General features: G+C 39.6%; 1 protein-coding gene across 9 annotated transcripts in view; it reads left to right on the top strand.

Moving 5' to 3' along the window:
- The window catches only part of ATRNL1 (attractin like 1), a 1,081,427-nt gene that overhangs the window by 418,139 nt on the left and 643,303 nt on the right, over positions 1-19,985 (top strand). For all 9 annotated transcript variants that reach the window (XM_073354269.1, XM_073354267.1, XM_073354264.1 and 6 more), the window contains one exon: positions 16,942-17,035. In XM_073354269.1, coding sequence (XP_073210370.1) covers positions 16,942-17,035 — 94 coding nt within the window. The remainder of the gene's footprint in view (positions 1-16,941; positions 17,036-19,985) is intronic.

Raw genomic sequence — 19,985 nt, 5'->3', positions numbered from 1 at the left:
TTAGAAAAGCTGGACAAGCACAAGTCCATGGGGCTGGATGCGCTGCATCCGAGAGTGCTAAAGGAGTTGGCGGATGTGATTGCAGAGCCATTGGCCATTATCTTTGAAAACTCATGGCGATCGGGGGAAGTCCCGGACGACTGGAAAAAGGCTAATGTAGTGCCCATCTTTAAAAAGGGAAGAAGGAGGATCTGGGGAACTACAGGCCAGTCAGCCTCACCTCAGTCCCTGGAAAAATCATGGAGTAGGTCCACAAGTAATCAATTCTGAAGCACTTAGAGGAGAGGAAAGTGATCAGAAACAGTCAGCATGGATTCACCAAGGGCAAGTCATGCCTGACTAATCTAATTGCCTTCTATGACGAGATAACTGGCTCTGTGGATGAGGGGAAAGCAGTGGACCTGTTGTTCCTTGACTTTAGCAAAGCTTTTGACATGGTCTCCCACAGTATTCTTTCCAGCAAGTTAAAGAAGTATGGGCTGGATGAATGGACTATAAAGTGGACAGAAAGTTGGCTAGATTGTCGGGCTCAACGGGTAGTGATCAATGGCTCCATGTCTAGTTGGCAGCCGGTATCAAGTGGAGTGCCCCACGGGTCAGTCCTGGGGCCGGTTTTGTTCAATATCTTCATTAATGATCTGGAGGATGGTGTGGATTGCACCCTCAGCAAGTTTGCAGATGACACTAAACTGGGAGGAGAGGTAGATACACTAGAGGGTAGGGATAAGATACAGAGGACCCTAGACAAATTAGAGGATTGGGCCAAAAGAAATCTGATGAGGTTCAACAAGGACAAGTGCAGAGTCCTGCACTTAGGACGGAAGAATCCCATGCACCACTACAGACTAGGGACCGAAAAGGCTAATGTAGTGTCCATCTTTAAAAAAAGGAAGGAGGAGGATCCTGGGAACTACAGGCCAGTCAGCCTCACCTCAGTCCCTGAAAAAATCATGGAGCAGGTCCTCAAGGAATCAATTCTGAAGCACGTAGAGGAGAGGAAAGTGATCAGGAACAGTCAGCATGGATTCACCAAGGGCAAGTCATGCCTGACTAATCTAATTGCCTTCTATGACGAGATAACTGGCTCTGTGGATGAGGGGAGAGCAGTGGACGTGTTGTTCCTTGAATTTAGCAAAGCTTTTGACATGGTCTCCCACAGTGTTCTTGCCAGCAAGTTAAAGAAGTATGGGCTGGATGAATGGGCTACAAGATGGATAGAAAGTTGGCTAGATTGTCGGGCTCAACGGGTAGTGATCAATGGCTCCATGTCTCGTTGGCAGCCGGTATCAAGTGGAGTGCATCCAGCAGAGGGCAACAAAAATGATTAGGGGACTGGAACACATGACTTATGAGGAGAGGCTGAGGGAACTGGGATTGTTTAGTTGGCAGAAGAGAAGAATGAGGGGGGATTTGATAGCTGCTTTCAACTACCTGAAAGGGGGTTCCAAAGAGGATGGATCTGGACTGTTCTCAGTGGTAGCAGATGACAGAACGAGGAGTAATGGCCTCATGTTGCAGTGGGGGAGGTTTAGGTTGGATATTAGGAAAAACTTCTTCACTAGGAGGGTGGTGAAGCACTGGAATGGGTTACCTAGGGAGGTGGTGGAATCTCTTTCCTTCGATATTTTTAAGGTCAGGCTTGACAGAGCCCTGGCTGGGATGATTTAGTTGGGGATTGGTCCTGCTTTGAGCAGCGGATTGGACTAGATGACCTCCTGAGGTCCTTTCCAACCCTGATATTCTATGATTCTATGATCAGTCAGTGCCCCAGCATATGAATTTGCAATCAGTTACAAGGGAAACTCCTTAGCCTGCATGTTTTAGCTGCTGAATGTCTTTGCATGTGGCCTAGTGCCTTTGGTGGTGATCTTTTTCTCCAATTATCTTTCTCCATGAAGGAACTTAATTGTTTCTTCATTTTGCTTAAATGAAAGGTGGCTGAAACACACCAATCAACTTTCATGAGGTCTCTGATTTCCTATGGAGCAAAGATGTCAGCCATTAACACCATTATTTTAACACTATTAACAGCATAATACCATGTTGTGTAGTTAGCTGTTCAGATCATTAGGCTTTAATTTTGCTTTGATCAACAGATCTCTGAAGAAGACACGAGAAGTGAATTTTCACTGTGATGCTACAGGGAGCTGCAGTTAGCATCCTTCGTGAGTTTACCTCTGTGTTTAGGAAAACTATTGAAAAATTCAGCTTTTAGAATAGCAGGTAAAAAGTTTGTCAACTGGTAGGACAAGGACTCCTGGAAAACTGTTAATATAATTTCTATATGATCACAGTTGGCTTTGAACCTTATGTGAATATATAAAGATTGATCATTTTACATTCCAGTACATCAAAATGTGGAAATTCTGTTACGTACATAAGAATGATACCTCATCCTAATATGAATATAATGAACAGCAGGGATATTTTGCTCCTCTTAATGGCTATCAGTGGGAGGATTAGTTAAATTAATTCCAGTGGGAGGATTAGTTAAATTATTGAAGCTATTTCTTCCACTTGGGGCTTGTTTTCTGAATAGTTATTGATGGTTTTAAGTGTTCTGCTTTTCACATGGTCATATATAATTATGTAGCTATCATAATTTAGGTAAATATATTCATATACTTTAAAGAGATCAAAAATATCTGTTTTTAGAACACACAACATAGGGCATTTTGACCAAGATTTTTAAAAAAGTTTAGCAGTTTGAGGTGCATCAGTGATTTGAAAGTCTTTAAGGGAGCCTGACTTTCAAAAAAAGTGCCAAGCACCTGCCCTCTGAAAAGGAGACTCATTAATGTGTCTCAGTTTGAACATCCAAAAACTGAGGTACTCAGAATCATTACTCACTGTTGTAAATCCTCATCTCTACTTTAAAATAACAAAACTGCTTCCATGCCGCAGGCTTTATTGACATATTGTACATTACATCAGCATGATTTGATGCACCTTTGTCCACATCTAAAAAGGTTTTCTCTTTCTGTCACTATTAATCAAAAGTTATGTTTTAAAGGACTAGGCCTCTTCAGAAAAAGCCAGTCTAAGACTGATTTAAATTATAAGTATTTTTGAATGTGGTAAACCTTTATATTTTGAAAGAATATTTTTCTTCAAATGCTTGTATGCCTGATCTCTGAAAAAAGAAGAAAAATTGAGTTCTTGTTTTTGTGTGTGTTTCGGTCTCAGCTTTGGAAATTTAGGGTCCAATCCTGTGATGTGTACTAAGTTCTCAAAACCATAGCACCTTGCAGAATTGGGTTCTAACATGAAAGGCACCAATTAAAATTTATTAAAAAAACCACAGATGATGTAAAAAATTGAAGTATACAAGATGCTATGCTAGTCTCACAATAAGTGTTCCCAAACAATGTGTGTGTTCAGTGTTTTCATACAGACATGATTACAGTACATATCTATTTTCTAGTTTAGGTTCTTTGTGTTACTTAATGTGGATAGCATAAAGCCTGTGATACAAATAGTTCATGAGTTCTCATGAAGATTTTTGATTTGACATGGTACAGTGTATTCAGAATGTGCTATTTACAGAGTACTGTATCCCTGAAATAAAGGAAGAACAAACCATGTCTGGAGTTTAATAATTTTATGTTAGCATGAAAAACACACACAAAGCAAAAATCCCTTTTAATTGCTTGAGAATCTGTTCAGTTCAGGACAAGGAAGGATTAAGTATATTCTGTTTTTTAAGTTGCATTTTTATGTTGCATTATCATTAGCTAGTTGTCTGACTAATTTATTTAATATTCTGATGATGCCCATTTTATTCACCTTTACAAGTCATTTTTATAATACTAGTAACCAATGATTAAAGACTGAGTAAGCTTGACTGTTTTAGAGGGATTTTTTTCAATAGAAGGTAAAAAGTTACCTGTTCAAAAGTTCAATGATAAGGATGCAAAGTTATTTTTAAAAAAGTGATAAAATGCAGACGTTCAGGGACTAAATTCTGTTCTTACCCCAGGTAAAAGTGGGGTAAGAGTCAGTATATTGCTTTTAAATGGAGAGGATTACTCTAGGATTATGCCAATGTAACTGAGAACAAATTTTATTACTGTAGCAAGAAGTGAGCTACTTCCTTGTCTTGTTTGCCTTGCTCAATGTGTAGCTTCATATATTTTTGTGTTATTTAAAAACTAGTTTCGGGGCCTGGAGACACTAGGAAAGTTAAGGTGAATCAATGAAAGGAATGAAGTCAAGGTGCATAAATTCAGGCACATGAAACCCCCATGTGGATGTTTTTATTCAGGAGTAAAGTGGTCTTAGTTTACTGTAATTTAAGACACTTTGATGGAGGAATCCTCCTTACAGGAGGATTAATTTATAGCAAACTACGACCTGCTTATTCCTGAGAGAGAGCATCCACATGGGGATTTAATGCACACCTGTAGTTGATTTGCCTTAACTTTTCTGAATGTTCCTATGTAGGCAAGCCCTAAATCTTAAGAATGTGTATCATTGCTGAGCCCATGATGCTAGTCCACTAGTACATTTTTTTGACTCTTTTTAACTATGTGACCGTAACATTGTTTTAGGGAAAAGTAATTGCCCAAATTTAACTATATATGCATTCAGATGACCCCAAGAGGCTTAGAAAATGACACATACAATGAAGTAAATAGGATTTTGGAGGTGACGGAATTCACACCTTTGTTTGGTCAATACTAGAGACCTTAGAGGGTGTCCTTTATGCATACATCTCATTTCTGTGTGGAGATGGTGAGAGGCAGCTGCCTCCACAGCACAACCCCATCACCTATTGGAGACCCAACAGAGTCCCTACTGTTGGCTCAGGGATTTGCAGGGGAAGGGGACAGTCAGGGCAGGGCTGCAGGATTGTGCATATTATTATTTTGTGTTGGGATAAAGCCCAAAAGCCCCAGTCAAGTTTGGGTAATGTACAAATACAGAGGGGTGATTTGGGGCTCTGCCTCTTAAGCACTTTTAATCCAATTTGAAAGAAGACACAAGTGATTGTGACAACCAAAAGGAGGAAAAGTAATGAGAGAGGATGAGGTAAAAGAAAAGAAAACGACACAATTGCATGCATTGCATAACTTGATGGTTCCAAATCCTGTTGTTGAAATGAATATATCAATAAAATCTGCTGTCCCCAAGAGCTGCACCTAGTTATTATTGGTTGGCTGCCTCTTTTTAGATGTTACAACAGAAGTGGGGGTTGAGAAGGAATATAAAGGAAGACCGGACAGAAGCCTTACAAATTAATTAAAGCAGGATATTTACATTCACGGTCTTTCTGTTCCTCCCATTCCTATGGTAAATACGTCAGAGTTGATGCATCTAAGTGTCATATATAATATATGTATGCATACATCCTTGCTTTCTTTCAGTAGTGCCCAGATACATTAGACAGCTTATGTCTCCATTATTTTATATGGCTATTGTCTCTCATATTCCAGATATTAACAAACTAGTATGCACGTCTATTTAATAGCACTATCATATCTTTTATTTAGTCTTTAAAGGAAATCTGTATAGAAGTTGTGCCTGCAGAGTATCTTAAAACAATTATCCGCATGTGTGGCCATTGGTTTAATAATTTCCAAAGTAAACAAAAAATGTAGTTAAAGTACTATTTATCGGGAAACCATTTTGAGAGACAATTCCCTCTTACAGCTATACTTCAGGGTGGGGAATCAGGGGGAAGCAGCAAATGCGTTTTAAATCTGGTTGTCTAAAATGTGTATTTCATGAAAATGATGATGGTTATTCTGTTGTCAGCACCAGCAACTGCATTTATATGCTGAGCTAGCAACTCAGAAACAGTCGCACTGTTGACTTATTTTATAAAATGGTAATTTTACAGCATGAATTTACTGTACTGGATTATACCATATTGAAATAATCTTTCTGTTCCACTTGAAATCTACATGTTGTACACAGCAACATGAACTGAGTTATTACTAAACTTGCCCATATGCCATTTTAAAAATGGAATAGAAATAGTCAAGGTTAGTTTTTTACTTTTGTTTTTGTGTTGGTTGTAATTAAAAAAAATAACATTAAAGATATTTGGCAACAGCATTTTAATATATTTGAAACAGGCTTATTATAGTGACCCTACTGAATTGTCTCTTGCATTTTACTTATGTATATGTAATATAGTTATAAGTGTTTAAACTAACTAGTATATGCTTAACATAAATTGATGTTTGACAGAAGGAATCCATCTCTTTTATTGCTAGAGATAGCACAATAGTATGCATATCTTTCAATGCTACTTGTCTTAAAGAAAATTGCTGAAAGATTTCAGTTTAGGAAGATAGTACAGCCAAGTTTAGTGATAGAGGAAATAGATATCCGTTAGACCGGGGTCAGCAACCTTTCAGAAGTGGTGTGCCATGTCTTCGTTTATTCACTTTAATTTAAGATTTCGCATGCCAGTAATACATTTTAACATTTTTTAGAAGGTCTCTCTCTATAAGTCTGTATATTATATAACTAAACTATTGTCGTATGTAAAGTAAACAAGGTTTTCAAAATGTTTAAGAAGCTTCATTTAAAATTAAATTAAAATGCTGATCTTACGCCGCCGGCCCGCTCAGCCTGTTGCCGGCCTGGGGTTCCATTCACCTAGGCCAGCTGCAGGCTGAGTGGGGCCTGCAGCCGGGCCCCCGGCTGGCAAGGGGCCAGCAGCGGGCTGAGCGGGGCCGGCGGCCGGGACCCCAGACTGGCTGTGGGCTGAGCAGCTCAGCCCGCTGCCACTCAACCCGCTGCTGGTCTGGGGTTCCGTCCGCCTGCTCCTGCCAGCCATGGTGCCGGCTGCCGGCCCTGCTCAGCCCGCTGCCGGTCTGGGATCCAGGCCCGCCCACATAAAGTGGGTACCTACCTTCTCCCTGGTTCTAGCCCATTCTCTTCCTCTCTCTCTGCACTGAGCTAAGGGTGGGAATGCACTGAGCACAGGGCTGGGGGTGAAGGATCAGGTTGGGGTGTAGGGTCTGGCCAGGAGCTAGAATGAGAGAGGGGGCTCAGGGTTGGGGCAGGAGGTTTGAGTGTGGAGTGCTCACCTGGGAAGCTCCCATTTGGTGGGAGGGGTGCAGGTGGGAATGTGTGGGGGGTGCAGGAGCTCCTGTTTGGTGCTCAGGGTGGGGGTGGGAATATGGGGGGTGCAGGAGTCAGGGCATGGGGTATCGGGGGGCTGGGTATGTGTGTGGGGTGCAGGAGTCAGGGCAGAGGGCTGGGAGGGTGTGTGGAGGGGTGCAGGGGTCAGGGCAGAGGGCTGGGGGTATGTGGGGGGGGTGTAGGGGTCAGGCAGAGGGCTGGGGGGGTGGGCTAGGGTCCTGAGGGTGCTCCCAGCCCCCTGCCCAGAGCGGCTCACGGCAGGGGGCTGGAGGGGATATGTCCTATTCCACCCCCACGGCCCCATCCCCACCTCTTCTCCACCTCCTTCCCAGAGCAGCGAGCGTGCTGCGGCTCTGCTTTTCCCCATCCTTCGCAAGGGCCATCAGCTGATTGGCGGCAGGGAGGGAGAGGAGGAGGGGCAGGAACCCAGCATGCTGGGGGAAGAGGTGGGGGAGGGGAAACTTGCCTGCTCTGCAGCAGCAGCAGGCAGGACCAAGCTTCTTCACCCTGCCCCTGTGGCGACGGGGCGCAGGGGAGAGTGGAGAAGAGTGGGCCGGGGTGGGCAGGATTTTTAATGGCACGCTGCTGCCTGCCGGGGTCCCAGCCTGGGTTCGGCAGCGGGCCGAGTGGGGCTGGTGGCTGGGACCCAGCAGGCCGTAGCGTGCCGTCCTTGGCATGCGTGCCAAAGGTTGCCGACCCCTGCATTAGACCAAACTACAGTGTCAAAAGATTCTCCAAGTTGGGTGGCCCATACCATCTCTGTGGACTGTGACCAAAACAACAGTGGCATGGAGCACTTTCTAGAAGCTTCATATGACTAGCTGAATAAACATTCAGTATTACTGTGCATAATACTGGAACACTATTGTGTTGGCCAGTGAAAGTTACTGATACATGGCAATGCAGTGTTTTTTCCCCCCTGATTTGTGCAAATCCCTGCATTCTGACTGAGGGGGTCTGATTTGCATAAACACTGTTTGGTTATTACTCCATAACGGGAAAGAGAATATTATATAGCCTCATTTTTGCTGCTTTACAGCAAGAGGCTAGGCAGCTCTTGGATGCACAGAGTACCCTCAACTCCCATAGAAGTCAATGGATATTAAATGCTCTCATCGTGTTCATGTTTTGCTCAGCTTGTTGCAGGCACAAGGCTTTAATCTCCGGGTTTTGAAAGTCTCCTATATTTAGAATTTCCCATGAACAAAAATGGCTACCTCAGCTTCTCACTCCCTTCAGTTGAATGAAGGAGAAGGACCCTCCATTTTATGTAGAATTGCTCCAAACCGAACACAATGTCTTATAAAACTGCTAAAAGTTTGTTTTGTTAATTAAAAAATAACTTTTAGTTGCTCCTTTCCCTTTCCCCTTGTCAGCCACATTCATGACTCTCCCTACCCAAAGTGCTTACATGTTCCTATAGACAAACCAGACTTTTACTATGATACTGTATTGCTGCATCAAGTTCACCCTCATTGTTATTTCTGGTGGTGCTCTTTCAGTCTGGAGATAAAGAGAAAAGTATTTGAGAGCTTAACCTTTTTACCAACAAGATGAAATTTGGGTGAAAGTGATCACAAAATGACAGATTTAATTATTCTAAGGAAAGTAAGGACTAAGGAGTGAGACCATGCACATGTTTGGGCAGGATTTTGTAATATGAAATAAATTCAGACAGAATTTTATGCTACAGGATCTTAACAATTATAGTTTTATTTGAATTTGTATATTTGTATAGAGTTTGACAGAAAATAGTCAAATTAATTTTAGTAGATTGACACTTTATGAGAAATCCAGGCATTGGCATCAAGATTTCCCTTGTTTCACGGATTGCAAACATGAGCTGGGAGACATCAGGCTAATATTACGTTATTTTGCTTAAAAAGCAAGATTCTGAAATCCCCTCCTAAAAACTAGCATTTATTTTAAGTCTCACAGTCAGAAAGTATTAACACTGTGTGGTTTATGAAATGACAGACTTATGTTTACCCCATAGGTATAAGGGAGACATGATATACTGTCGATCCCTATGATATCCTAGGGATATGATTATCCCATTGGAAACACTTCTCCGAGAATTAACTTACCACTGTTATATAAAATCTGTGTTGTTGGGGGATTTGGATTTTTAGTATTGGAAGACAATGCTGGCTGTTTCAGACAATCCATTTGGTTTATAGAGATTCATCTGTGCATTTAGAATACTGATCATGAGCACAGGTCAAAGTAAGAAGAAAAGAGTGCATATGTAATTTTTATTTGAATGAAATTTAGTAACAGTAGTAATACTTCGAGAATGTGAATATGCACTAGTTATGTTGTAATGTTAGCGTAAAATTAGGGCTTTTCAGCTATTCCCTGCATTGTACATAATGGAGGATTGAGTATGAGCAGCAGCTCCCAAAGTCATTGTGCTTGAGGTGTAAGTATGTGGGAGCACTGGAGAAATATACATAGCAGCAGCAACTGATATACCCTTTTAGAAGATGCAATGTGTGCTCTTTCATGGCAGTCTAGCACCATTGTCCAGTGTGCAGTCATCCAATAGGGAGTCTAGAACCACCCTCAGTGCCAGCCTTCCATGGTCCTACCATGATGAAAGCATGGGAATCCTCAGAAAGACTGGGGTATTTATTTGCCTCTAGACTTCTCTGTGTGTTTTCAGTAATGACAATTCTGGGTTTAGTAAGGCTGTTCCACCTATTACAGGACAGCCTATGAGAAATCATATTGACTTGGGATTTCAAAATTCATTTAAAAGAAAAGCGGCAAACTGGGAAGACTTTGGTTAGTTTGGCCCATCAATACCCAACTAATTGGTGCTTTTATTCCTAATCCTCAGTTTGTCCTTTAAAAATTTACATATTTTTAAGTATATAAGGTTTTCAAAAGTATTCAGTATTGGTCTATGTATGCTCTTAGTGAAGTCGGTGGGAGTTTTACCATTGACTTCAATGGGAATAGGGTCATATCAACTCTGAATACTTTAGAAAATTGTATCCTTTATTTTCTCCATTGGAAAACACAGGCTACTTTCATCAACACCTCTGCAATCCGCAATCAGCAGTTGTCTTCAAGAAGAAAGTGTTATGGCAAAAGTATGGTGTCTCTCTGCACAGAATCAGTTTATTTAATTTAAAGTATGTATGTGTCTCAGCTGCTGTGGTGAGGCTGCAGGAGGATTATTTCCTTGCTCTCTGTTACGTATTGAAATCCATTAGAAACCGTGTTTTTATCTTTTTCCTCCCCATGTTGTCTTTACCTAACAGGCGTGGTATTTGGTTTTTTGTTTGGTCTGTTTGTGTGTGTTTCCTCCACTAAGGTTAGACTAATAATCATAGTCTCCTCTGCTCCCCTAAATCATCCATATCAATAACTGGAATAGCATTATCTAAAGCATAATTATTACAGAGAATATATTGCAATCAGCATAGCATTGAGGCTACTGACACACTGAAGGCACCTGAGGGCAGTGACAAGGCAAAATATCCACTGTGTACGAAATCATGGATGCACGTGACCATGGCTATCAAAAGTCCATTCTGAGGTACAAGGGAACTAGAGGAGGGCACATCAAACAAAGGGCACAGAAACAGAGTCTAGGCAGAAGCTAAAGTACATGGAAGTGGTAGAATATGGAACTAGCCTAAACGGTTGTGGTTCCAATGGGGAGCTCCTTAACTAACCCCTGTCAGGAAGGATCAGATCTAGCGTTCTAGGGGAAGCCAGTCAGGCATTAGAACTTGGTCTCTGAATAGGATCGTGTCTCAAGTGGCCAGAAGAGCTAGAGAGTTCCATCCTGCCTCTCACTAGGGAGGTGAAACTCAAACATCATTTTCTAGTAAAATGATATCATTAGAGAAGCAGAATTGCAGATATGCAATTATCCCTTCTTGTCTTTTCCAGTACAAAAACTGAGAATTAAGGACAGGCATGTATTTAGTGGCTCACTGTCATTATTAATAATGCTACCATTTGAGATTCTGTGGCTGTTGGACTTGCTTAGTAATCACTTACTATGAAATCGAGCATTTAAGATTTAGATTTCAGTAAATTAAACAGTAAACATAGTTTACATTATAAGCTTATTATTTCTTTTGCATTTGTCAAAATCAGACAAGTGGAAAAAATAAACAGGCGCACAAAGAGAACGAAGTATAATATATGTTTTTACCTAAATGTGCTATAATAACATGGCACTACTGCCACTGCATTTATATGTTAACACTCACGCATATTTCAGTAGCATCAGAAAAGTCATTAATGTGTTTTGGCGCTAGAGTTATTCACCATGTACATGTGTACAGTTCTAGCAGAAATTTGCATAGTTGTTCTAAAATGATTTTGGTTTCCCTAACTTGCAGAAATATCCTCACAAATCTGAGATTAAGTATATCTTCAGTTTAGAAATATTAATGCAAAATATGTCCATTAAAGAGATTTTTAACATAATGTCAAATTGATTAGCACATGGTGCACTTTGTTTCAACAGATTTCAAGTTATTACCTGGGAACTGATTGAATTACTAAGACTGAGTAAAGTGGGTATTTATTCCTCCTTATCTTGTAAAATCAGCATTTGGGCTAGCCTGAGCCAGCCCTAGCATTCTGGGATAGGCCCAGGAAATGTTTCATCACAATCTCTTCCCTTAGTGATCATAACATTCTATACAGAGTGGCTTTTGTGTTTTGGGAGGGTTTTAGAGATTCCTTTAAACTTTTTCCCAAATCTTCAGGCCACTACCAGCCTCCTCTACTGCAAAAGAAATGCAGTCTAGCAGTTTACGTTGAGGACTATGCATAGTTATTGCAATTTGCATGTGCTATTGCTAATTTAATTACTTCTTTTGTGGGTCATCTACACAATTTGAATCTTTGACCTTCAGTACCATGGTACAGCCCTCTACCAGTAAAAGGAAGAGTAACTAGAGGGGGATGTAGCACATATTTAGCCAGTATGTTACTAGCTCGCCTAGTTAGAGGAAGCTCTTCTTGGTTGTCTGAGATCTGCTGGAGTTGTCTTTTTTTTCATGTGCCACTTTTTTTAACAATCTCCATGTAGATTGTTAGCAGGATTTTAACCTGGAACCTTCACCACCACAGCACAGACCTCATCACTAAGACTAAAGGAACAACTCCATTAGCTGGTACTAATGATAGGTTGTTATCCCCTAGGTTACTGGTCACAAGATGGAGTAGCTAATTTTGAAAATGTGACTGTGAATGCACAGGAAGAACATTTAGGCAATGACTACAGAAGTGCCGCTCTAAGGGCTCTAGCGTAGCCAGTCTAAGCCGATGGGATAAAGCTGTCCCGTTGATTGATTAATCCACCCCCAACAAGCGGCAGCAGTTATGTCAGTGGGAGAAGCTCTCCCGCTGACATAGTGCTGTCCACACCAGTGCTACTTAAGAGGTAGTATAGACATTGCATCAGTGTAGAGAACATAGCGTCTGGTCTTTTTTTACTCACTAAATTCAATCTTCTTAACTAAAAGAAATTGTACTACTGGTGAAGACTTTTGTTGTTGATTTTTTTCATATGCAATGAGCAGCTTCAATGCGAGAGAAATTCCATGTGTTTCTGTCATAAATTAAGTTTTAGGTGGTTTCAGATTCGAAGTATGTACATAAATTGACAGTTTTTGAACATTAACCAGAATGCAGCCTATTAGTTGCTCTGCAGCATATGTGCTCTCTTATAATGGAGCATCACTGTTACGAACTATTAACTGATAAGGCACAATAAGCACAGTACGCTGCTAGGAATATACTGTATACATATTCATTTGTTTCTTCCTGCTATTATAGCAATGATTTATGTAGTGAAAATTAAGATTTTAATAGAGGCGGTTCCTGCTAAAACTACTTAAACAATCATTCTGTTGACAAAGAGTGGGGTACTTGAGAGAATACAGGAAAACATTATAACCTGTTACAGAGGAATACATCTTCAGTGAACTTCTATTGTGCAGAGTCAAGATCATAGCAAAATTTAACATTCAATGGGAATTGCAGGTATCATTTGGGGCTATGGTGGTTATGTCTTATTTTGAAGAAAAGAAAAATATTTTCTAATCACCACATACTTTGTAAAAATTTCTGCTGTTAGTTGCAACCACAGATTTTACACTGTAAGTGACATTTTGTGACAGTTGAAATAATCAGATTTAGTTTATTGATGAAATGCTGCTCATTGCTTCCTTATGCATTTTATTCAATTTATTTACTGTCTGCCAAGGGATAAAATAAAGAGGAAATGACAGCTTAGAAAGTGCAGCTCCCGATTCTCTGCTAAGAGTGCCGAGAACAGCTCCCCTCCTCTTCCTTCTTTGTGAGAAAAGCAGTCCACATTGTGAGAGCTCTCTCTTCATGCTTCAGTTTTCTTTAACCATTGTGTCTTCCCTAATTAATCTAGCACTTTTTCATATGGATTAAAAGATGGTCTCGTGATCATTAATTATTAATTAACAGTTGAACAAATTATTGACAAGCATGTGAATGCCCTATGTTATTCTTTAGCTATGTAAATTGTGCTGAGATGACCATAGTCGTTGGAGCTGGGACTTCCACATAAAGCATCATGTAGTGGAATAAAATAATATTAGTAATGGTATAAAAAGCCAGTGCTTCTAACCAGATAAGTACCTTTATTTATTATATATTGTAACTGAGACCCGTTCATTTCCATGCAAATGTGTATTGCCTATGATTTAGCAGGATATTTCAGAAGGAAGGGTTGCTGATATTTTGATCTCAGTTCTTTCATTAACTTGCATGAAAGAGAGCACTTTTCAACTGGCAAGTTGCTATTTGCATTGGTGACTAAAATAAAAGATTAGATGAACAGTCAAATCTTATTTAATTTGTTCACATTTATAAAACCTGGCACTTGAGGTTGTTAATAGGGATATCTTCCTGCCTGAATGGTGGTGTTAACCACACTTCTCATAATTATCCCTAAGGTCAGGAGATTAATAACATCCTATTTTGATTTTAGAGGGGGGTTCCCCCTCCTACTTCCCCAAAATGAAATATTACAAAGCTTGTGAGGGAGAATTTCTGCTGTTTTAACCTGTTCTGAGGCATCCTTTTTTTCCATACTAAATGCCTTTATTGTTGTGGTGTTTCCCTTGAGCGTGGCATCAGTCATAGGTTTGGTCAAGTGCCCTCTCTTGGCCACTCACTAGACTGCAGTAGGATGATCCGGCCTCTGGAGTCTGAAGAGAGTCCAGGACTGTCTCAGTCTTGGGGTCCCTAGACACATTCTCAGGGTTCAGACTCGCTTTGGCACCCCACTGGGAGCTTAGACCACATAGTCTCCTGCCCAGCACCTAGAACTAGTGCTCACTCCTCAGACTCCTTTGTAGTTTAAACACAACCTTTCCCAGAATCCCACTGAAGGTGTAAGCTTTGGGATTACCTCTTCAATGCCCATGTGGTAGGTATAATGCATGTAAGGGACATATACTTTGCACAGGTTCTACAGCTCTTCTTATAATAACACCACAAGTACAAAGACTTTTACAAAAATAATAATTTCTACATGCATTTTCATGCTTTAGTTTCCTCACCACTCCAGAGCATCTTTGGGCTTGGGTCAGAGCCCTCTGGGGCCATACAGAGACCTTGTATTGGAGTGCATAGCTTGGATTTGGAAACATGGAGCCTTTTTCTCCTCAGCTCACCTTCTGTGACTTTGGCTGTTCGTTCCGTTCCCCTTTCCTGCCCAAATGTTCTGTGTATCTCTGTGAGTGTTCCCCTGACCCACCCAGCCTCTGTGGTTTTTAAAACCTAGTATCAACACCTTGGTATCTTTGTTCTGCATTTGGGATATTCCACTCTCCAGACAATGGTCCGCTGTTGATGAGGTTGGGTATAACCAGCTTCAGCCAACCTCCTTAGCACAGCCACTGCAAAGTGCTTAACTCTGAATAAGCTGTCATTGAGTTCTAACAGTCCACACTTGTTCATGGTGTGGTAGAGGTATGACACAACCCACCATATTACAATGGATACACAAACAGGCACATTCATTATACACCAGTTTTCATAGTAACAACTTCATAATCTCACATGGAATTTATAAGCTGTACAGACAGATCCCCAAAATTGATTCTTCGAAGGCATCTTAATTTTAACTGTATTTATTACTGTAACGGTATGTTATGTTCTTTGTACCAAACACTGAGATGTTCTCTTCCCACTCCTGAACTGTCATTCTCTTTCCATCCCCACTTGCTCCATTTTTATTAAACCTCATCTACTATGGTCACACCTTCACCAATGTCAAGCTATTTTGGGCTCTCCTCTTACACACTTTTCAAATGGAGCTCAGCTATTTCAGCCACCTTCACCCCATCCTATCCCAAGCTGAATTCAGCTCTTTTTGCTTCCTCTTGCTTTCTTTCAGATGGTCTGCTAACTGGAGATAAATGGGGTAAAACATTGGCAAAGACTTCTTTGAAATATCAGATGTGCTGTCCTTCAAACACATGAACATTTCTCTTGTATGAATTCTATATTATGTAAAATACATTTTATGTGTCGTAATTTGAGATTCAGTTGTCTAATACTTTTATTTTGTGTGTTTGTTTAAGGGGGACATATGGTGTCTGGGTTCTGTGTTATAGGGCACTGTCACAGGAATGAGCTTTCTATGTTGTTCCTTATCTACAGAATAAGACCATTAAAACTCGCTCCCTCTGCCAACAAGAAAAATAGCACTTCTATAATAGGATTGTAAAGTGGCAAATAAACTTTTATTACATGTAGGTCACCAGTTAGTATTATATCCATACTCATGAAGAAGACGACGATGCATAAAATCTTTTGTTTTGGTTGTAATTAAAACTTCTGTGACAGCAGGATCTGATCTCTAGATAGGTTCAGAATTACTGAGGTGTGTTCAAGGAGAGTTTTAAGCATATTATGAATATCACTAGATGGTTGTCTTGTCTAGAACACCCTAATACATTACCTATAGGACTTTGTGATTAGATTGTTGCAACACACACTGTACCAGGTTACCAAGAGGCAACTCCATTACCTGCAGATATTTCAGTATCTTTAATCACAATCTGAAAGGGTGGGTAGGTAGGATTCAGTCTTCCTAAGGGTGTGCTCTTTGACATCCTATTGAGACCTTACATTGACGTACCACACACCTCTTAATGAAATTCTTACATCCTCTGTACCACCTTACTTAACCTGCAGGGGCATTTAAAGGCAGAAGAGCTCTTTGTAGTTTTGCCTCTAGAATGTTCTTATTTTGAACCATAGAAATAGTATTGTATCAAATTAGCCCTGTTCAAGTGGGCCTTAAAAGCCTTAAATTTACTAAATTTTTGTCAAATGTAACTGACTTACAACATTAACTGGTATGGATACGTTGCATGTGTCTTTTATTAGAAACTGGACAAAATTCTGGTCCCATTCAAGTCAATGGGAGTTTTGCCATTGTCTTCAATAGTTCAGGATTTTACCTCCTATACCTAAAGATTATTTTTGTTAATGTTTAGTAACGTATTTGCCATACTGTATACCAAGTCACATTAAAATGATAGACTCTACTGACTCCTCTGAAACCTTTATTATTTATGTCAGTAATCTTTAGATAAAATCTCCCTAAAGGCACATTCAGACTATTGAGTTCCCAACGCTGCAGAATATAAATTAAATGATCATCTTATTGATATTAAAGGGGTTCATGATGGAAATACTAATACTTTAACCACACCTTCTCTGTAATGCATTTAGGATATAACATTAATATCCATAAAAGTACATTTAGTCATAAGTATAATATAGACAGTTAAATCTCTTTCCTTTTTGACTTTATAGCTTGCACATGCAGTGGACATGCAAATATTTGTCACATGCAAACAGGAAAATGTTTTTGCGCAACGAAAGGAATCAAAGGAGACCAATGTCAACTGTGAGTACAATTGATTGTAGTCTGAATTTATTTTAATTTATGTCTAAAGGATAATTAATTTTGTATTTTTTCCATTTCCTTATTTGCTGTGAAGTGATCTCTAAATGATTTATCTCCTTAATCTGGTCACCCTGAACATCTACATTCCTTAGAAAAAGGCAAAGTTAGTTTCTCTTTTTAAAGAATTACTTCATAAGTATTAATAACATTATGCAGCCTCCATAGCTTTTATAGTATCCTATAAAAGGAGATGGCTGGAGAATTATCAGTAGCCTTGTGCTGTTTTATGTGCAATTTGATTCAAAGTCCAAAATATCTGTGGTGCTAGGAGCTATATTACATATCTTTAGGTCAGAAACTACAGTAATTAGATTTTTAGAGTTTCAGAAACATTTTAAGGGGGACAGTGCTTCAGACATTTCATCCACGTAATTAAATATTGAACAAAAGGAGTACATAGGCCTTTAGCTTTGGAAAGTGCAGTTAGCATTCTAGTTTTTATACTGGAAATCAGTTGGATAGCTCATTGCTGAATAGGTCTTTAACATTTCAAGTAGTGCAACTCTGACTGGTCCACCGTGCTTGCTGAAATAAAATACAAATTATGCTAAGTAGTTTTTTCTACAGCATGACTCAGATTCTCCTTTACTCAGAAAGGTCATACCCAATCTCTCTTTCAATTCATGTGTTTCTTAGTTTAAAAATATTTTGAGTTATTTTGCTTTTTTGAAAGGAATATTAAAAATAAATGATGTCATATTTCTAACCAGGTCAGATTTATTCCTGTTTCATTCTCTTCTCAGTTTTAATTTTCAGGAAATTAGCATCTTGTCCCAATGGTAATTTGCAGTTGTTTTCCTTTCAGAAAACAGAAATGCTAAAGGATAAATAGAAACTGTTATGGAATTATAATAGTCTTCCTCTATTTTTGTGAAAACTGAAGAAAATGTGCTGTTTATCTTTGCTTTATTATAACCCCAGTTTTAGGAACTGAGTCCTATGGGTGTTATAAAGTGATACTATTTTAAAAAAAGTATTATGTAGTCAGTGGAGAAAATGAATTATACTGCACTTTTTTTCTCTTTACTGTACTTCCAAAAAAATCCCTTATTTTACATCTTCTAAATTATCTAATCTGTATATTTTAGCTATTTATAGCATGCCACTTGCCATAATATACAGACATTACTGTCCATAACCATCTTGTCTGCAGAAGTTAGTTCTTCTTATGGCTTCCAAGTAGTATACGTCAAAGTTTATAGGACAGCATGTTTTTCTGCAGGATTATATTGAGAAAATAGTTTAACTGGGAAACATGCTAGATAAAACTGGTGACTACATTTAACCAATTAAGAGTCCTTCACTTGGTCATTGGAGTTGCTGTATCAGTATCCAGCAGATTTTCACAATGAAGACTCTGTGATCCACATTTGCTCAGGGGAGGTGAAAATAAACCTTCCAGCTCAGACAGAGGAAGAAATTGTGATCAGTTTATTTCACTGGAAGCCAGTCTTGGATTTCAGTGATACATGGATTTCAGTGATACATGGATTTCAGTGATACTAAAATTTTACTCCAGTAAGTGATCCAACGGTGAGTGCGTTATTAATATAAATGTGTGCATAGATAAACAGGGAGCCGTATACTAAAAGCAGAGTGTACTTAAGAAAAGGTAGTTAATTATTTTTCATGCAGTCAGACACCTCAGTCATATTGTAGTGTTAAATATAATTATTTATTAGTATTAGTATAGAGTCAATAGGCCACAGTCAAGATTGGCGCCTGATTGTGCTCGAAGCTGTAAAATATGGAGCACATGAGTGTTTCTGTCTTGAAGTACTTACCACCTAGGTTAAGAGAATCTCGGTGGGAGAAGAAGGGAGCTGTGTGAGCTTGGACGAGGGTCACAGTAATTGGAGCATGAGATCACATAGACTAGCAGGTTTCAAACTGATATCTAATACAGGTTGAACCTCTCTAGTCTGGCACCCTGGGGACCTGACTGGTGCTGAAACAGAGAATTTGCCAAACCACGCTGAGGTGAATAAACGGAACAATGCTTGCAATGCTGCCTAGCCAAGGCTTACCAGCTTTCTTCATAACAAAGTGTTAGTGTTGTTACAGAATTTTACTGTATTGGCACAAGCAAGTAAGTAGATAAAGCATGAAAGACATAAAATAAAACCATGCTGGACCAGAGACTGCTGGACTAGAGGTTCAACCTGTATATCATGTATTTATCACCAATGATATCAGAATTCCTAATAACTACCGATCTAGTAATTATCAAAAAGATATGGTAATAGAATTTACACCTTCTTGATGCAAAGATTCAAGGTACTTAACGTGCTACATTAAGATATTTTCTATACCACTTCTTTATTCTAAGCTGTCGTTCTGCTTCAGTGACCTGTGTGCATTTCCTTTGGTGGGATAGTACTCTCTGTCAATGAACTCGTGGAACCTTCTTCAAATACATGTCCATTTTGGGATGTGCTCCCCCAGCAACCTGAGTTCTCTCATCACTATCAGAGAAAGCAGTGCTGTGTTTATTGATTTCCTAACTCTAGTAGGTTTTGTTAGTTCTATATAGTTATAATTTTTGTTTTCATGTTTAGTATTAATAGTATAGCATATCACATATTCATAGGTTGATATTAGTTAGCCGTTCCCATCAGCCAGTGACTTTTTAGAGCTCTTGTCAAAGGCATCTGGCTCACACCATCATCTTCATAGCAGTTCTTTAGTTCTTAGGGCAGGTAAAGATGAACCTTGTTCCTTTTGAGTGTTATGGTTACTTTGAGCAGTATCCAACCCCGAATTCCCTGGCAGCTTCAGTAGGTTTGGACAGGAGAACATGTGAAAACAACACATTCCACTTCCACTGATAGAGAGCGGTCAGGAGAGTGGATTTTCTGTGCAGTAAGGCATATTCTTTGGGCTCCCTGCT

The sequence above is a fragment of the Lepidochelys kempii genome, chromosome 7 (genome assembly GCF_965140265.1).
Source record: "Lepidochelys kempii isolate rLepKem1 chromosome 7, rLepKem1.hap2, whole genome shotgun sequence".
Lineage (NCBI taxonomy): Eukaryota > Metazoa > Chordata > Testudines > Cheloniidae > Lepidochelys > Lepidochelys kempii.
The sequence above is the reverse complement of the archived record's forward strand: the minus strand, read 5'-3'. Positions and strand labels throughout refer to the sequence as shown.